General features: G+C 43.4%; 1 protein-coding gene across 2 annotated transcripts in view; it reads right to left on the bottom strand.

Annotated features, from left to right (window-relative positions):
* ELAPOR1 (endosome-lysosome associated apoptosis and autophagy regulator 1) overlaps positions 1–19,400 on the bottom strand; it is a 95,662-nt gene that overhangs the window by 21,675 nt on the left and 54,587 nt on the right. For both annotated transcript variants that reach the window (XM_079132712.1, XM_079132711.1), the window contains exons 2-7: positions 15,594–15,714; positions 12,885–13,077; positions 6,729–6,876; positions 6,149–6,229; positions 5,549–5,654; positions 5,272–5,421 (exon numbers count right to left, since the gene is read on the bottom strand). In XM_079132712.1, the coding sequence (XP_078988838.1) occupies positions 5,272–5,421; positions 5,549–5,654; positions 6,149–6,229; positions 6,729–6,876; positions 12,885–13,077; positions 15,594–15,714 (799 nt within the window). The remainder of the gene's footprint in view (positions 1–5,271; positions 5,422–5,548; positions 5,655–6,148; positions 6,230–6,728; positions 6,877–12,884; positions 13,078–15,593; positions 15,715–19,400) is intronic.

Genomic DNA, 19,400 nt, shown 5'->3' with positions numbered 1-19,400 from the left:
TCCTTGGATTCCACTAAAGCAGAAGGTTCCTTCCATGTTCCCAAACCCAAGCATCCCAGTACTGTCTTTAACCTTGACCTGTACTCAATGAGAAAGGTTATAAGTTTTATCCTATTCTGTACATTTTCCTTCTGATGAGTTAGTTCTGCTCCAGCCCTCTGAGCCCCTGGAGATCAGCAACTATTTTATGAATCCATCTTTATTTGAAACAATGAATTTCACCTCTTTTGAACTTAGAAACCTTTTTTTTTTTTTTGAAACTTGAGAAAAAGAACAATTTCTTCTACCCAGAAAAATATGCATAATTCATGCAAATGGAAACTAAAAAATTTTCAAGCAAATTTGCTTTCGCTATAATAAAAATCACTACCTTATAAAGTATATATTACAATATTCCTAGTTGCTACCACCATTTCTAATATGAATATTATGTCCCCGGCAGGTGAACACTTAATGTTGATGACTTTTCTTTCTCTATATACATTACCTGGCAGGCAGCATGGTATGGTGGAATGAGATTTTAAGCTAGAAAGATCTACTTTTGTATCCTATTTTATTATTTAGTAGCTGTGTGACTTTAGGCAAGTTACTTCATCTCTCAGAACCTCAGCCCCTCATCTGAATAACACCGTCTTCCTTGCTGAAGTCAATATGTGCCTGGCACTTTGGAAGTAGATATTCATTCATTTAAAAGTAGATGGCAGTAACAATTATTACCCACGTTTTCAAATTATTTTTTATTTGGAAACTGTCACAGGAGATTTAATAAGGACTAAAAGACTCTTTCCCTCCCTTCCAGAGAAGGGCTTATTTCTCCACGGATCCCTTCTTTTTGCAAATGACTTCCTGTATCAGAGACCCTCCTAATTACAGTCTCACTGGCCTGTACTGGGGAGTTTCCTCTGCTGCACGTTTCCGGGTCTCTTCAGTCCCTGTCTTATTAGGCAGGGCAGAAGGGAACCTCTGGTGGAGACAGCTGGGGTCTTCTCAGCTCATTTACTTGGTTAACAAGCAGGAGGCCCAATTTAGCATAAGAGATCCAGGGACTCTGCTTTTGACTGACTAGGCCAGAAGAGATTTGAGGGGAGATGCTGAAATTGTGCCAATTCCCAGGACCTTGTGTATTGGGTCTAGCAAAGTACAAGGTGTGTGTTAGAAAATGCATTCTACACAAAGACCCCGCTCTGCTCGTCAAATATTTGTTCAGCCTGACGCCCTAGCTCCAGGTTTTAGCAAAAATGGTCCAGCTGTTTACACACTGGCCACTGTTAAAATGGTTTTCATAAATGATTAACCCAAATGCTGACATAGACCTCACTTTGCCAGCTCACGTTTCATCAAGGTGCTTAAGAGGGGCCCTCATCAAGTTTGAGAGATTAGCCAAGATGCTTTTTTGGTGAAGGGAGCAAAGTGATTTGGATTGGCCATGGGAAAAACTGTAAGAAGACAAAGTTTATCTTGGAGGGCCCCGGCTCTTCTCAACATCCCTCCTCCTCTCAATGTCCTCTCCCCACCTCCAGGAGTACAGTATCCTTCCTCAGACCCATTTTATCAAAGGAAAACATTTCCTCTAAGGATGAATGCAAGGCCCAGCTTGGGTACCAGCTCAGACTTGGCAACCCCCTTAACCTCTCTGAACTTTACTCATTTGTAAATGGGAAAAGTCATTCCCACACCGTGCTCTGAGTAATAAATTAGATAATGTGTCATTTGTAAAGTTCTATACACTTGACTTGTTATTGTAACCTATACCAAGAGTATTTTCATATTAAAAGTGGAGAGCCAAATGAGCCTTAATGAAAAAGAATTGATAAAGTTAGTGCTTACTACATTCCAGGCCACTTTCTGAATCCATTATCTGTATTAATCAATCCTGACAAAAGCACTATGAGGTAGATATGATTATTGTTGTTCCCATTTTAGAGAAAAAGAAACCGAGGCACAATCACTCTTTGGCCTTTTGACTAAGATCAAGAGTAGAAACTGGGACACAGACAAGTATTGGGCACAAGGTGTCACAGGTAGTAAGGGGCAGAGCAGGGGTTGAATCAGCCACTTAGCTCTGGAGCCCATGTTCATCAGCTCCACATTCTTATTAGGAAATGGATTGCTGACATTAAACATGGCACAGAGGAATTAATCCTAATGGTCAATGAGAAAGATGCTTTAAGTCAAACTTTTGTCCTTAACATCTCTGCTGCGAGTTCTCATCTTCAATCCTATAAGCTCCACCTTAGTTTATGTCCTGGATACCAGCAACTGCAGCTGCCACAAAACTCCCAACCATGGCCTCTGCCTCCAGCCACTCTCTTCCTCCTCTGCCTGGCAGTCTGAGCCGTCTTTCAAAAGCACAGGTCAGGTCAACCCCCGCCCCACTAGCTTGAAGTACTTTAATAGTCTCCACTGTTGATAGGATCAAATCCTAATTTTTCAAAAAAGACAATTTAGATTAACATGGACTAATTGTACTATTATGGGGCATAGTGCAATATTTCCATATATAAACTATGTGTTTTGATCAAATCAGGGTAATCAGCACTTCCATCTCCTTATTTCTTTGTTTCTAGAAACTCCAAGAACCTCTCTTCTAGGTTCTTCATAAAATACGTAATAGGTTATTAGGAACTACAGTTATCTCATATAGTCAACTCACTCCTCCTACCTAATTGTGTTTTGTTACCTGTTCTCCAACCTTTCACAATCCCTCTTCTGCGCTCTTCCCAATCTCTAGTAATCACTATTCTACATTCAGACAGGCTTTTTAAAAACAACTTTCTTTTTAGCAAATGCCAATTTTTTTTTTTCTTTTTTTTTGGTACCAGGGATTGAGTCCAGACGTGCTTAACCACAGAGCCACATCCCGGTCCCAATTTTTCTTAATCTGTCTCCCACCTGCTTCTTAGCCTTGAATGCTGCTTCCCTCTACCCAATCACCAGCCATGCTGAATTGCTCCCCAAGCCTCTGACCCTGCTTACATCTCTCTATTTCAAACATCCTGCCCCCATTGTATCACCAATTCATCTTTCAAGACCTCAGCCAGTGCAGCCTCTCTTTCTTTCCCAGAGAGACCTAAACACTCCTCCTTTTTTGGTTCCCCTGCACACTACGCCCAGCATTCCTATCCCAACCCCTACTGCACCATGAAGAGTTACTATACTTAGGTGTTTTTATAATCATGTTTCCACTTTTTGACAGGTTGGAGGGCAGACACCATCTCCAACTGTAGCACCAAGCCAGTCCTGGCAGGCACTCAGAATGTACTTGTATTTGGATGGGCCTTCAGTCAACCCCTTCATGCACGGTCCCTCACAGGCTCTTAACAGACTCTGCATTTTCCCCAGCCTTCCACTGACCCTTTGGAAGAGACAAATCTCAAGGAAATGTGACTCTCTTTGCACCCCAAGCTAGTGAAGTGACTAGCAATGTGACCACATTCTTAATAGTTAAAGCTCACTTCCCAGTCAAAGGTGCAGATTAAGAAATTGGTGGCAGAAGGATAGACTCCAAGAATTCAGGCTCCCAACTTAACATTTTCATAATAGCTCTAATGGCTAAAAATCAATTAATATAAAGTTAATCAAAACACTTCTGAGCAGGTTTTCTAGAACTACCTTGCCATTCAAACACTTGCACAATTGCTGAGCTGAAAAAGGAACCGGAGACAGACTAACAAAGGCCACCATTGATAGAGGCAGAGCAGGGAAGGGGAATAAGAAATTCAAGTGGAAAAACAGGAATTTAGACTTATAGTTAAAAACTTCCCCCAATATCTAAACTTTCCTGTTCTGGCTGAAAACTATACTTACTTGGCAAGATCTGGGTCGATAAATAGGACTATTGTTTTAGAAGTAGTGTAGAAAGAAACAGTTCACAAGGTCAGTGGCTGGTCTTGGCAGAGCAAACACACCATAACGCCTGTGCCAAGTGTGGGTATGTCTCTGTAGGGACATGAGGGTCTGACTCAAGAGAGGGCCTTGTGCTGGGTTTGCACATGGTTCTGTGTAAGAAAGGATGAAGAATTGCAATGAGTGTTTTCATGGGTAAAAAGGGGACTCTTACTCCTTCCTTCTTGTCTCAGAACCTGCCTTGCAGATTGGACCTCCAGGACCAGTCACTGCACTGCCTGAGCAGAGGGCCCTCTGGTGGCACTGCCCGTCTTATATCAGTGCCTTGATGCTCCCTGGCACCTCAAATGATAAGACCCTGTCTCTCAAATTGGGATGCTTTAAAAAGCTATCCAGTAACTGTAAAAATAGGCTGGTCCTCACTTTCCCTTATACCAGTGGTTTCCAAACTTGTGTTCCAAGGAACTCTGCTTTGGAGTTCAGCATGGTGGTGCACACTTGTCCCAGCTACTCAGGAAGCTAAGCCAGAAGATCACTCGAGCCCAAGAGTCTAAAGTCAGCCTGGGCAATAATAACAAGATCCCAACTCAAAGGAAGTAAAAAAAAAAAAAGCCTGTTTTCAATTCAATGGAGGTTTAGTCTAATAAAACTTCAATCTTCAGACCTTGCTATCAAAATGGTTGTGCCCTTAGCCTGATTTGATCCACAAAGCATGCATATATTGAAACATCACATTATGTCTCATAAATATTTACAATTGTTATCAGTCATCAAAAACCAAAACACAACTTTGCACTCATCAATTTAGCCTCATGGTTCTTATAAATTAACTTTGATGGCAATTGTTATACATTAAAGTACATAAATTAATATGTCCCTTTTATCTATTGTATATATTGTTATATATACTGTGTGTGTGTATATGTGTGTGTGTAGTGCTGGGGATGCTGCAGATTGAACCCCAGGGCCTCATGCATGTAGGCGAACACTTTACCACTGAGCTACATCTCCAGTCCTAATGGTTTATAATTATAATCTTTTTAAAAAATTTTTTTAGTTGTAGGTAGACAAAATACCTTTATTTAATTTATTTATGTGTGGTGCTGAGGATCGAACCCAGTGCCTCATGCATGCTAGACAAGCATTTTACTGCTGAGCTGCAACCCAGCTCTATAATTATAATCTTATATAGGGGTATATTAAATAAAACAAATTTAACTGCTTAGAAAGAAAGGATTGTAACATCTTTCCCTGTGGTGCAGTTGGTGGACATGTGGATTGGCAAGAATCATCCAGATTCCAGAAGAGAAGGGTTTAAGAATTATCGTCTTCAGCTTGGCCGGAAGGATGACTCTACTCCTGGTTTCTCCCGGTGTATTTGTGGGTACCCCCACCCCCAACTCTTCCCACCCTCAGACACATTACCTGAGTATTTGTCAGGGTCACATGGGTGGCAAGAGGTTTCTCCTTTATTTGAGTAAGAGTTGGCTGGGCAAAGTTTGCAGAAAGAGGAGCCCTGCTTGGCTGCGTATGTGCCGGGTTTGCAGGGGAAGCATTCTGAAGTGTAGGCTACCCCTAGGAAGGATGGAATAGAAAAGCAAGAACTGAGCATGGGCACTGAGGTCTTGGAGACTGACTTCCACCCTCTATGCAAAGAGGCCAGGAAGTCAGCAGCAGACCCAGATCCAACCCTGCTCAGTACCTGTTATGGCAATATTTCTCACAAGAACAGGCTTGGAAACTTTGGACCACACTGAGAAGGCTGTGGTTCTCCAATAGAGGACATTATTACCCCGATTTAGCTCGACCTAAAAATGACCAAAAGGAGGCCTTAGTTCATCACAGAGACAAGCATCGCTAACTTGCTGGTTTAGCCTCTTACCTGATAGGCAGTGCCTGTTCTGACCATGTCCCTCCCTCAGCTTTGCCCTTCTTCTCTGCTTAGTTCAACTTCCCTCTCTTTGTAAGTCTCCCCTTACAACCTCTCATTCCCTCTCTCGCTGTTCCTTGAATCACATATGCCACAAGCATCACCTATGGCTAGACCAATAAAGGGACCCAAGGGTACTGGTGTTAGGGTGACTGGCATCCCTTCATTCTTCTCTGGTTCTCCAGTCTCAAAGCTGGAAAGCTCCTGGTCCTTGAGGTGAGGCCAGCCCACACCCATTTTCCACCAACCAAAGGGAAAGGAACCAGGGCATCCTCATCACCGCAGACCACACCCTCCAGGGACACAAGAGTGGAGGCTCAGTGTGGAGGAAGGCCTCCTCTGGAATCTCCAGAAGGCTGGTGAGGTACTCACACTGTGGAATTCCCATCCTTTCTCTGTGGTTTTCATCCACCTGGAGTCATCTGCATTGGGCTGGCACTGGTCATTCTGGACCTGAAGCAGCAGGAGTTTGGGGGTAAGAGGTCAGCTTTCTAGGAAATAAGAGCCTTGCCCTATGCCGCTCAGTCCTTCAGAGGGCCCTTCTGATGGAAGAGAAGTTGCCAGTTTCCTTTAGGATTGTGTTAGGGACATGCGCCTTGAAGTGGGGTGGGGGCTGGCTACACACACAGAACACTGGAATATTGACACCAAAAAACTAATTTGCAACTCAGCCATTTATATGCTATTTTCATGTCTGGGCAGGGCAAAACACCTAGAAAATTCACAGATTCTATTCTTTCCCCTCAGACTCCTTTGGCTTTTGCCTTTTCTCCTTGCCTCCTGAGGCTTCTGCTCATTTGCCCACAATCCTCTCCAGAGGGGAAACAACTGTGATTTCCCAAGCATGACTACACTTGTGACTGATGCTTTGAGCCTCAGAGGCTTTACCTCCCTCCCTCCCTCCACCTCCCACCTCGCCACTCCCTACCCCCCTCCTTGGCCAGGGGCTTACGAAAAACTCAAAGATGATGCTGGAGTCTGGGTAGTAGTACTCAAAGTTAACAGTGCCGGACTGCTTCAGGTTGACGGCATACATCAGCGTGGCTGTGCATTCGTCCGAGTTGGAGGCGATGTAATCGCCCCGGGGAACCCACTTGGACCTGTGAGGAGACAGGAACCAAGTTCACTGGCAGGAGCACAGCCCACCAGACTTCGAGTCATGTGCAGGTATCACATTCTGCTGGGTCTCTGGGGAATTCCAGACTTGTGCTTCACAAGCCAAAGCTTGGATCTGAAAATGCTCATTGGAGAGTGATAAAAGGAGCTCTGAGGTAGATCAAGGAGCCTGGGGTACAACCAACAAGAGGAAGATGGACAGGTGCAATTGCTCTTTATGTGGTACTATATGCGAAGGTAGATGGCAGGTGAGGTGGGGGATGGGAATGTTTATTAATTGCTTACTATCACCCAGGTATGGGAACAACCTGCTCTATATTCATGATTTCTTTTTGTCAATAAGAAGAAGAGCTGTTTTTTCCATTTAACGGATGGGGAAACTGAGGCTTGGTGAGTACCTTGCCCAATATCACAAAGCCATCAAGTGGGAGGGCTGAGATTGAAACCCAAATCAGCCTAACCCCAAATCTGTCAAGGTAAGTCAGTGGACACACATAGTCTTCAGAACTCAGAAGTTCATCCAGCCTGGTCCAGCTGTTGTTCTGGAAACATCCACTTTAAGATGCTACATGAGGATGATTTTTATGGGAAGGGAAGGCCAGAGAACCCCAGAGACAATCAGTCTTGTTATGTCTGTTTTGTCTCCTAAATCTGTCTCAACCCTATCCAGCCTGTCCAAGGGCTCTCTCCTGCTCCCCATCGTGCCATCTCTGAGCTAGCCTCCAAATTCATCCCACATCCTGTCCTGCATCTCCACTCCCTCTCCACACCATGGTAGGAGACATTCTCAAAAATGAGAACATGACCACACCACTCCCCTGCTCAAACACTGCCCGCGACTGACTCCCTGTTGCCCTTAGGACAGGGTGCACATTCCCGGCCCACTCCTTATGTTCCAGTCCTATAGAATTTCTCTCAGTTCCTCTGCCAAATTTTCTTTTACCCCTGGGCTTGCCCTCTTTCCTGGAACAAATTTCCTCCTCTCTCCCTCCCTCTGTTTAATTCCTCCTGCTGATTTAGGATAAATACCACTTAGTCTAAGAAGTCTTTCTTGATTCTGTTTCTGCTACAGGTGCCCTTAGTTTTCTGTTTTCCTTCTCCATAGCCATAATCCCATTCCACTTCAGTTATTTTAACATATTATTAACTATTTAAGGCCCATACAAAGGTAAAATGAGCACAGAAGAACCAGAACCCTGCTTAAGTACTACAGCACAGTAGGAGCCTCCGTGCACCCCTGGCCAGTTTCATCCCCTTTCCTCTAACATATCCCCTCCCCACGGCCATGGGCCACTCTCCTGAACGTGGTACTTAACACCTCATGTCTCTAAACGATATACCATATGATGGTATTTTGCCTGTTTTTAAACTTCACATAAATGGCATCACACTTTTGTGCTCTGAAATGTACTTTTTGGGGTTTTAAAATGAACCCCCCCCCCACACCTTTGTGTGTGTGTGTGTGTGTGTGTGTGTGTTTCTTGGGAAATGAACTGGGGGCTTTGTACATCCTAAGTATTCATTCTTTTTTGGGTGGGGGTACTGGGGATTGGACTCAGGCAGGCACTCGACCACTGAGCATCCTCAGACCTATTTTGTATTTTATTTAGAGACAGGGTCTCACTGAGTTGCTTAGCACCTCACTTTTGCTGAGGTTGACTTTGCACTCTCGATCCTCCTGTCTCAGCCTCCCAAGTCGCTGGGATTACAGGCATGTGCCACTGTGCCCAGATTGCATTCCTTTTTTTAAAATAATTTTTAAAAAAACTTTATTTTATTTATTTAATGTGGTACTAAGGATCAAATCCAATGCCTCACAAGTGCTAGCCAAGTGCTCTACCACTGAGCCACAACCCCGGCCCCCCTCAATATGCATTCAACCACTGAGCTATGCCCCTAGCCCTTCCCATCATTTTTATTACCATATAATAATCCTTTATATGATTCTACCATATTTATTTATTTATTTGCCATATTTCTTTCTTTGTAATGGACACTTAGTTTGTTTCCAATCTTTTGCTCTTGTGCACACTCTGCTATGAACACTTTTTCCCCTGTGTCCTTAGACATATGTCTGAGTGGGATGCCTGAGGGTAGGGCTGCTGGCTCAGAGGGTATGTGAGTCTCCAACTTTCCCAGCTACTGCCACACTGCTTTCCAAAATGGTTGATAAATTTACACCCACCAGTAGTGTAAAAGAGTCCCTGTTGCTCCACATCTTCTCCAATTTGGACCCGTCAGACTTTAAAATTGTTGCCAATATGATGTGGTAGGAAATGAAAGCCTAACAGGGCCTTAACTCTTATTTCCTTGATTACAAATGAAGTTGAGCATCTTTTCTGAAGTTCATTTGCAATCCGTGTTTCCTCTTCTGGTCATATTTTATTTTAATTCCTCTTCAATTGTCTGTCTTCCTAGTTGGTCTGTAGATTCTCTGAGGCAGTGACCAAACTTACCTGTGCACTAACGTATCCCTGGCACCAAGCCCTGGGCCTGGCACCTCGGAGGGACTCAGGGGATTAAACAGATGATGTGAGGAGAGGGTGATCAAAGACAATCCCACTGTTGCACTGCTTTTCCTGAGACCAGCCCAACTCTCCAACTGAATAATGATGGCCAGTTAAAGGAAGCTCAAACTAATCCACAGGGTTCCTCTGTCTGCTATAATAACAAGGCATAGTAGGCTCTTCCGTGGTCAGTATCATTCTCAAAACAGAAACAGAAACTGAGCTCATTCAAAATGCCCCAGCTAACCGAATGGCATTGATTCTCCTTGTTGAAAGAGACATTTAATGCATTCCACAGCATCCGCTATAAATAACTCCTGAGGTTTGATGAATAATTAAAAGGATGCCATAAGTGGGTTACATTTGCAAAATGCATCACAGTTCTGATTTTTGTCAGAGTGGTCCCTGGTGAAGGCATCTCACATTCAATAATAACAACATGTTTTGATTGATTTCTAGAGCCAGAGGCATTGCTCTAAATTCTTTATATGTATCATTTCATTCTTACCATATCCTTTAAGAAGAGTACTATTTTGATCATCATTTTTAGGATGAGGAAACTGAGGACAGAGGGGATTAGGAAACTTGCCATAGGTCATCAGCTGTGATCTGCATGTGTTTTCCATTTTTAATGTTTACGTCTGGTTTTTTTTTTTTTGTACTGGGGATTGAACCCAGGGGCGCTAAGCTACGTCCCACCTGTTTTTATTTTTCATTTTGAGACAGGGTCTCTCTAAGTTACTGAGACTGACTTTGAACTTGTAGTTCTCCTGCCTCAACCTCCTGAGTCGCTGGGATAATAGGCATGCACTACCGTGCCCAGTTTGTTTATGTCTTTTTAATGTCTACATCTATCTTTCTCTCATTCTTGTTTCACAGTCACAGTATTTGGTCTTCTGCATCTTCTTCTCCACCAGTATATAACATCCTTTCTATTACTCCCTCCTAATTTCTCTTCCCTCTTATTTATCCTGGCCTTTGATGTCAGACTCCTTCCAATACAGTAGCCCTGAGGCATCTACCCAGGAACCATGGAGGATCCCCATGGTATTGGGCCTGCCATGGAGACCCTGTTCAGTTGGTCTCTTTTGTTCCCAGTGATTTATTTTGTGTCTACTTTATGACAGACCCTGTTAGATGCTGCAGACACAGCAACAACCAAGCAGACCAGATCCTCTCCCACTGGAAACTTGCATTCTTTTCCTAGTTGAGGAGACAAACTTAATTAATCACACAATTAATCACACTGTACTAGATGTCATAAGAAGAATACAAGGCAAGGCAAGAGTATGTAAATATGAAGGAATTGATTCTTTGAGAAAGCGGGTTTTAGGCAGAGACCTGAGTGTAAGGAGGAGTCAGCTAGGGGAAGGGAGGTGGAGGAGCTGTTCAGAGGCCCAGAGGAGGGGAGGAGCCAGGCTGCCAGTATGCAAAAGAGAACACTTGAAGAGAGGCTGGGGAAATGGGCAGAGAGCAGAGGCCAGATGGGCAGCGTCCTGCAGGTTGTGGGAAGGTCCTCAGTTTTACCCCAAGAGCAGTGGTTATCCACAGAAGCCAGGGTTTTGAGCAGGAAAATGCTGTAGTTAGATTTGTGCGTTAAGATCAATCTGACTGCTGTATGGATGTGGCCTGGAGAAGGCAGGGAGTGGAAGCAGACTAGCTATGAGGTCTTGAGGCAGAGCAGGCAGGAGGTGACTAACTCTGGCTTGGGTTAGACTGGAGGCAGTGGGACTGGATTCAGGTTGAACAGGACAGCTACTTGGGTTCTTGCTACCAGCTCAATTATTGTCTTTCAAATCCTCTCCAACTGGCCATTTCCTTTCCATCTCTCCCGGGGATGTTGTGGGATGTCTTAAGATCCTGGCTCTGAATCCTGGAAGCACAAGTTGTTATCAACTGGCCCACATTCTGCCTTGCTAGGAGGTAATGATTTCTGGATTCTCAGTGCAGTCCCCAGAGAGAGGAGAAAACCTTCCTCTGCATGGGTAGGCATTGACTGAGCCAGGTCTGCACCTTATCCAGGATCAATTGATTTCAGTCTTAGGATTCAGGGTTGTTAGTCTTAATCCCACACATTCCCTCTCCTTCTGGCTTGCATCCTCTCTGGCTCTATCTCTGCCCCCAGTATTTTCATATTCATAATTTTGACACATAAAATTGAACTCTAAAATAACCAAAATTGGACTTTTAAAAGTCCACCGTGTAGCTCAGACATTGTTTCCTCTGGGAGATTTAAGTATAAGAATGAGAGACATTGCTCCCAGTTTTAGAAACCTGAGTGCAACACAGTTCTTCAGTCCTTTTTATTCATTTCCTGTGTAAAAGAAACTTCTCTTCTATTCCTCCCAAATTTACTGTCCATATATATATTTTTTATTTTATTTACTATTTATTTATTTAATTCTCTTGGTACTGGGAATTAAACTCAGGGTTGCTTTATCTCTGAACTACATCCCCAGCTCTTTTTATATTTTATTTTGAGACAGGGCCTCGCTATGTTGCTGAGCCTGGCCCTGAACTTGCACCCTCTTACTTTAGCCTCCCAAGTCTCTGAAATTTCAGGCATTCGCCCCCATGTCTAGCTGTCCTTGTCAATATTTTTAAAAAACAATGTATGATTGCTTTTAATATCTTTGCAACCCCCCCACCCCCAATTTTACTCCCTAGCACCCACTTGCAAATCATAAATGTTATTTGGAGGTGGCGGTATGAGGCAGCCAACAGTTTGGGACTGGGTTTGAGTTCTAGTCTCATCAGCTGTAAGCTAAGTAATGAAGGAGGATCACTTAACCTCACTGAGGCTCTAGTTTCTCATCTCCTTTATGGGAACCATAATACCTATTTCGTGGGGTTCCTGGGTGGATAATAGAAAATAATGTATGTAAAGCATCCAGCACAGTGTCTGACACATTGAAAGCACATGTGAAATAAACAGCTAGTTGTCCAAGTATCCTGAGCTGACTCTTCAACTACTGGCCAATATCTTGGTCTGAGTTGGAAATTTTTCTGGTCATTGGGGTCTCCAGTGGTTTAGACATCTCAGCCACCAGGAACTAAAGTTCTAGACCTACTCTATTCCCCCCCAAATTTATTAACTCAGATTAGGCAGAACCAGTTTTAGAAGTTAGCATAAAAGTCAGGAAGATATCCAATACTTTGCATGTTGTGTTCCAGTCAAGTTGAGGAAGTTTACTGGCTGATCCAAACTTCCATAGTGGAAATCCAATAGGTTTTCATTTTAAATAGACTGGACCATTTGACCCTGTCCCCTGACTATCCCCTCTATTTCTTCGTGTTTCCCATTGTCACCAATGCCTGCCAGGGTAAGCTTAGGTAAGAGTGCACTGAGGTAGCAGTCACCTCCGACAGCTTCCTCTGGCAGCATGGCTTCCTCTGTACCTCTTTCCTCCCTGTACTGGAGGATGCTGCCCAGGGTGCCCAGGAGCCCCTTCCCCAGCGGGCAGGGTGTGTGTGTGCAAACTCACAAAGTGCAGTTCTCAGTGGACTCTGTGGCGCTCTCATCCATCTCCATGTTGGCTGAGAGGCTGGCAAAGCCATGGGGCAGCTCATCCCACTCGTCGAACCGGATGCCCGTGCCGAGGGAGTAGCGGCCCTCAGCGCACGGCTTGCAGGACTGGTCCTTCATATCCAGAAACTCCCCGGCATTGCAAGAGAAGGCTGGAAAGCAGGGCAGGGACAAAGGAGGGGTGGTGAGGTCACTGTGGCCCCTGGAGAGGTGGACAGGTTGAGGGCATTCTAAAGGGAGCAGCTCAGGGATGGGATTCTGGGGTTTGGCTCACTAAGATTTAGGGACATGGCATGTACTGTGTGATACTATTTATATGCAATATCCAGAAAAGGTAGAGGAATAGACACAGAAAGTGAACTTATTTTTGACAGAGGCTGGGGGAGGGGAGAAAGGGGCCTTGGGAGAAATTGTCCATGAGATGAGATTTCTTTTCATGATTAAAATGTTCCAAAATTGGGGTGGGGATTGTTGCCACAAGTATTCTAAAAGCCACTGAAATTTACCCTCTAAGGTGTGAATTTTATGGTGTGTAAATTGTATTTCAATAAAACTGTTATTTTAAAAAATAAAAAAGATTTAGGGTTGGGCAAGCTCGGACTTGCTGCAGGACTTTGGGCTCATTCCTGATGATCTTGATTCCTTTGGCAAGATGCCTCAGCCATCCTGAGGGTGTTCCAGGGAGGAAGATGCAGGCCCCTCTGGGTGATGAATGGTTCTCCAGCCTTGAATTTCTCCCTTCAGCCTCTGTCCTCTGTCTTTTCTTTCTGGTTCTGCTGCTCCCATGTTAATTGAGATTCTTGAGACCTGTTAACTCTACCGTTCCAATTCCCTCCTAACTAGTCCCCTATTTCATATTTTTGCTTATTCTGTGGCCAAGGGTATCTTCCTAAAATGCTGATTTTGTACTTTGTTCTCTCTCTCTTTTGTACTGGGGATTGAACCCAGGGGCACTTTACCACTGAGCTACACCCTCATCCCTTTTTATTTTTTATTTTGAGACAGGGTCTCACTAAGTTGATGAGGCTGGCCTCAAACTTGTGATCCTCTTGTCTTAGCCTCAGGAGTTGCTGAGATTACAGGTGTGTGCCACTGTCCCTGGCCTGTTTTCTTTTTTTAAAAAAAATCAGTTACTCCTCCTTCATTGATTATAGAATTAAGCTTTCAGCCTGGCATTCAGAATCTTCTCCGGTTTCCCCAGCACCTATCGTTCCAGCCTGATCTCCCACTACGGACTTTTTTCCACCTCACCCTCTCTGTCACCTTCTCTGTGTGGCTGGCACCCTGGGCCCCATGCTCTACCTTTAGTGTGTTGCTGTTTTCACCTTCAAACTTTTGCTTCAGTGATCCTCCCAGCTGTTCCTCATAACTAAGATCCATAATTCCCATTCTTTCTCACGTTGTATTACCACATCCCATTTTTCTCCCACCCACTAGGCTCTGGGCTCACGGGGGATGGCTGGCTCAGTACTAGCACAGATATTGCAGGAGCTTCATGAAGTTTTGCCAAAACAATGAATGGATGAATGAATGTCTGCTCCCTCCTCCATGCTGTGAGCTCCTGCAGGCAGGGACTGTGCCTTATTCATCTTTGTGGTTCACACAGCACTGGAACATCATAGTGCTTACACATAGTAGGAGCTCACTGATGTCACCTGAGTAAACTGAAGATGTTTTACTTGTTTGTTAGTCATGCCACAGTTGTGCCCAGATCTCAGCAATATCCATTCAGAAATGTAACCAGTATGTATCTGTTCACCTACTGAACCAGTCACTGAACTAAGCTGATTTTTTAATTTAAACACCCTCAATCTCCTTTCCAACTCTCTGAATAATTCCTTAATTCTTGCCCCTGATTTTTATTGTTATTTCCTTTGTATTCCTAAAAGACAGTTGAGGAAAAATAGCGACCAATTGTAGGAAAGTTGCCACTACAGAGGCAGGGACAGGAGCTGCAACAAGCCACCACCTTCCTGATTACACAGTCAGATCCACAGTCAGGAAGATTCTTGTCCCCAGAAGTGATGCCCGGTGCATCTTTAAGGTCTGTCTCTGCAGAAATTTATCGGCTCTGGCTTCCTTTTCAAGAACAAAAGCAATCAATGTTCCCTAAATACCTGATTTTGGCTTCATGAGTGTAGATTGGAGAGAAATGCACAGGCAAAAAAAGAAAATGAATACTGACAAAGACCAAGTATCTGGGTGGCACATGGCTAGAATTGCTCATGCTGTGTCCACCGATGGTATTTATTTATTTATTTATGGTAGTGGGAATTGAACCTAGGGGTGCCCTAACACTGAGCTACATTCCTACCCCTTTCTATTTTTTGAGACAAGGGCTCTCTAAGTTTCCCAGGCTGGTCTTGAATTTGGACTCCTCCTGCCTCAACCTCTTGAGTAGCTGGGATTATAGGTGTATGCCACCACACCTGACTGATTTCAATTTTTTTTTTAATAAAAGCAAATTCAGATATCCAGTTTGTGTCCATGAAATAATAGTTCTGCATCAATTTCCACAGGATTAGGGATGGGGACTAACTTGGGGGAAGATCTGATTCCTTAAGGCAGTTGCCCTATCAGGAAGAGTCTAGCTTAGATGGCAGGAGGCTCGGGGTAAGGAGGTTAGAGCTAAGCAGCAGGGAGGCCCTGAAGTAGGAAGGCTGCTTACAGCACTCGGTGCCCTTGACGGGGTCAGGGAGGCTGGTGCACAGGCCTGGGGTGTGCGGCACGGCGACCCTCCACCTGGAACCTGTGCTGTCACACGCGGTATACTCATAGTGGTACTCCGACTGCAGGGGAGAGAACAGTGGGCAAAAGTGCATTAGCAGTGATCAAACATAAACAATTTCCTTGCCCAGCATGAGGGTTGCTGACACTCCCCATCACAGTAACAGCCTGGGAATCCCAGGCAGGAGCCAAGGCACTGTGGTGGCCAATTGATGATGAAGCTCCATGAGAACTACAATAATGTGGATCATCTCTTTCCACCTGGCCATGGTCTGGTCCCTAGAAATACATTTTGTGTGTGTGTGTGTGTATTTGTACTCTCTTTGCTGTCACATATAAAATGTCCTGATGGAGCAGAGAAATAAGGTAATGGAACAGGCTAGAAACAGGTGGGGTTTTTCTCATCCCAAACTGTAGAATTTATGAGCAAGGACATTCCAAATGCAATGGCTAGTCCACGAAAAATTTACAAGGGATCATCACACAAGCTGTATTTCTTTCTAGTTCCTGTGTTCCTCTCTCTCTTCTGCCCAGAAAGACTTGGAATTCCCACTTGCATAATGAAAATGTCATATTTAGCCCAAGCAGGTGATGTGCTCTCAGCATGTGAGCCTCTTCATGCTTAATTTCTCTGTGCGAGAGGAACTCCCTGTTCAGTTGATTTACTTGAAGTAGAACCGACTCAATAGCAACAACAAAACAGTCAAACCAACCATTAAAATAAAACAACAAAAAGCACTCTTCGGGAGAAAGAAAACATAATCAATGTGCCAAATGCCTTTAAACATTTCTTACTTTAAAAATATCTTGCAAAAAAACTAACAGACCACAGAATTGATGATGACTTTTGTTCAGATAAGTATTTTACAGTCTGCATTTACCTTACTCAAAACTATACTCACACCCATATTTTGTATTACTGGATCCATGAGAAAAATAGAATGAATGACCTCCTTCCACCCACATAAAAGCAATTATATAACATGTACAGATGTAAGAAACTGGGAATAAATATGAGACAGTTTGAAGTTTGCTAACCTACTATATCAGGTCCAAAAGGAGAAAACTTTGCCTTTTGTAAAAGATAGGAATATTTGATCCCTTCTGTTCAATAAGTAACATTTTTTCACATTTAACATCTATGAAATCAACGTGTGTCTTATAATGGATATGGTAAGGAAGCACTGTCAGATTTTAACTGATAAGAGTATTTTCTTTCTTTGTGATACATAAAAAGTGATTTGTCTCCTAAGCAGTGGTGTCTCAGATGTGTTGAAATATGGCAAACATGTTGTTTCTCATTTTGTGATGGCAGAACCTTAGGAAGAGGAGAAAACAATTTCAGTCTCCATTTTTATTTTCCTCTCTTATAAATATTCTCTAAATACGTACTGTAAGGGCTGGGGTTGTAGCTCGGTGGTAGAGCACTTGTCTAGCATGTGTGAGACCTGTGTTTGATTCCCGGCACCGTATATAAATAAAAATAAATAAATAGAGGTCCATCAACAACTAGGAAAAAAATTTTTTAAAAAAAAATACATACTATATGGCTAACAGGTAGAATTCTGAGCTGTGTTCAGTGCGGCTTGGGACAGCAACACATGAACTCAGCACTTTGATCTTTGAGGTGAACTGAGGAGATTGGGGACCACAGAAGGGGTACTGGAAGAACTGGAGCCTAACAGTCAACCAGAATCTTTGGTTTTGAATTTTATTTATGTGTTTATATATGTATGTATGTAATTTTGGGGAACTGAGGATTGAATCCAGGTGCACTTTACCACTGAGCCACATCCAAAGTCCTTTATATTTTTTATTTTGAGACAGAGTCTTGCTAAATTGTTGAGGCTAAAATTGAACTTGTGATCCTTCTGCCTCAGACTCCTGAGTCTCTGGGATTACAGTGGTGTACCAACCTACTCAGCTGGCTTTGGATTTAGATGTTGGTGTCACAGAGGAAAGACAGGACATCGGGATGGGAATTCTTTATACCATTGGGCTCCCAACTCCTTTGGTCCATTTTTCCTCTTAATTTTTTCCTCATCTAAGAGGACTTGAAGGTTAAAAAGAACGACTAAACATATATTGATTTCGGTTCTAAAAACAATACTTTCAAAAGGGTTTTGCTGTAAGAATGAATGTAGAACCCACAGTATGTAAGTTAAATGGACAATTAAGTGAAGGCAGAAAGAATTTGGTGTTCTGCCTGTGAACATAATTGTCCCAGTAGTTTACAGTGCCTTCACAGTTCCCAAACACCATCCTATCTGATCTCCACAGACTCCAGCAGGCAAGCAGAGCAGGGTTTGACTCCTTCACTGTGCAGAGACGAAAGCCCGACTCTTGATGGGGTGATTAGCATGTCCAGCGTCACAGTCTGTAAGTCCCTGGGCTAGAACCCAGTCCTCCCCAACAGGAATCCTCCACTTTCATAGATCTGATCAAACATAAACTCACACTGGGCCAAATTTAACAGCCATGTCTAAAGCATTAAATATGACTCTGTTGTTTAACTGCCAGCGGCAAGGCTAAGCTGGCTTCTGAGGCCTGAGAATTGGTGTTAGACGATCAAACCTGCTCAAGCAGATAATTTTAGTTCACTCTAACTACATTGGGTTGGGCCTCTGAAGGCACATGGGTCAAGTTCATTCCTTTTTACTGGCTTTCATTTGGTATCTTTTGCATGCCACTTCAGTAGGGGGTTTGCTGGGGAAATAGTGGTTCTGAGACTTAGATAATCTCCATTTCAAAGTGTGCTAATTTTCTTATGCCACTTGGGGATGTTCATACCATCTTGCTGCAGCTGTTTCAAATCTGAACTAAGCTTTGAAATCGCACCATTCAAGACAGAAACTTAGAGCTCAATCAGGGAATAACTGGCAGACTTCTGCAGTTATATTCAGTGTTCTGTGAACAAATCAATTCCTTGAGAGCACTTCAATTTACCCAGTGATCCACCTTTGAAAGTAAACAATCAGTATACTGCACAGATTCATACAGGAGATACACAAACACACTCAGTGTGTAAATACAGTGCACAGTACCTTCCTGCCCTCTGTGCACAACTAGATGACACATGTCCAAATCACAATGTCAAACACAGCAGGCAGTGGGTACTGCTTCTTCATCAGAGAAATAACAGAAGAATTTAGAAATGAAGGTGGAAACTTGTTAATTCACACCCCTCTAGCATCAGCTGACCATGTAAAACACATGGGCCCCTAATAAAAGAAAGGAAAAAGTTCTCAAGTTGGAAACTTCTTTGCCTAATACTGAGCTATCTGTTGGTAACACTGATCTTACAGCTTTAGAAGAATTCATTCAGACCCATAGTATTTTTAGTCCTTCCCGTCTAGATATTAAATGGGCCACAGAAAAATAAAATTGCCAAGTCAGGATGATACCTGAGTGAAAATCTATCCTTCTTTCCACCATCCCTATTCCTTCAAAATAACGTCTAAGTTTTTAAAATGATTGTCAGAGTAATAAAGAAGAGAGTAGAGATTGACAATAATCTATAGGTTAGATGCTAGAGAGGATTTGGTAGCCATCACTGTGGAAGACTGATGAGGTTTAAGCTGACGAGCTGGCAACAAAGACATATGGTCCACAATAGAGGTGGTGGGATGGCCATAAGACTAGGGTTGCTTCTTCGTGTTGTCCTAAGTAAATAGACAAGTTAGAAGAGACCTCACTACCCCATTACCATTACATGGTGCTCAACTTCTCTGAGCCATAGTTGACTTAT

This window comes from Sciurus vulgaris, assembly GCF_902686455.1.
Source record: "Sciurus vulgaris genome assembly, chromosome: 1".
Taxonomy (NCBI): Eukaryota; Metazoa; Chordata; class Mammalia; order Rodentia; family Sciuridae; genus Sciurus; species Sciurus vulgaris.
Note: the sequence above shows the minus strand (reverse complement) of the source record. Positions and strands in the feature narration are given on the sequence as shown.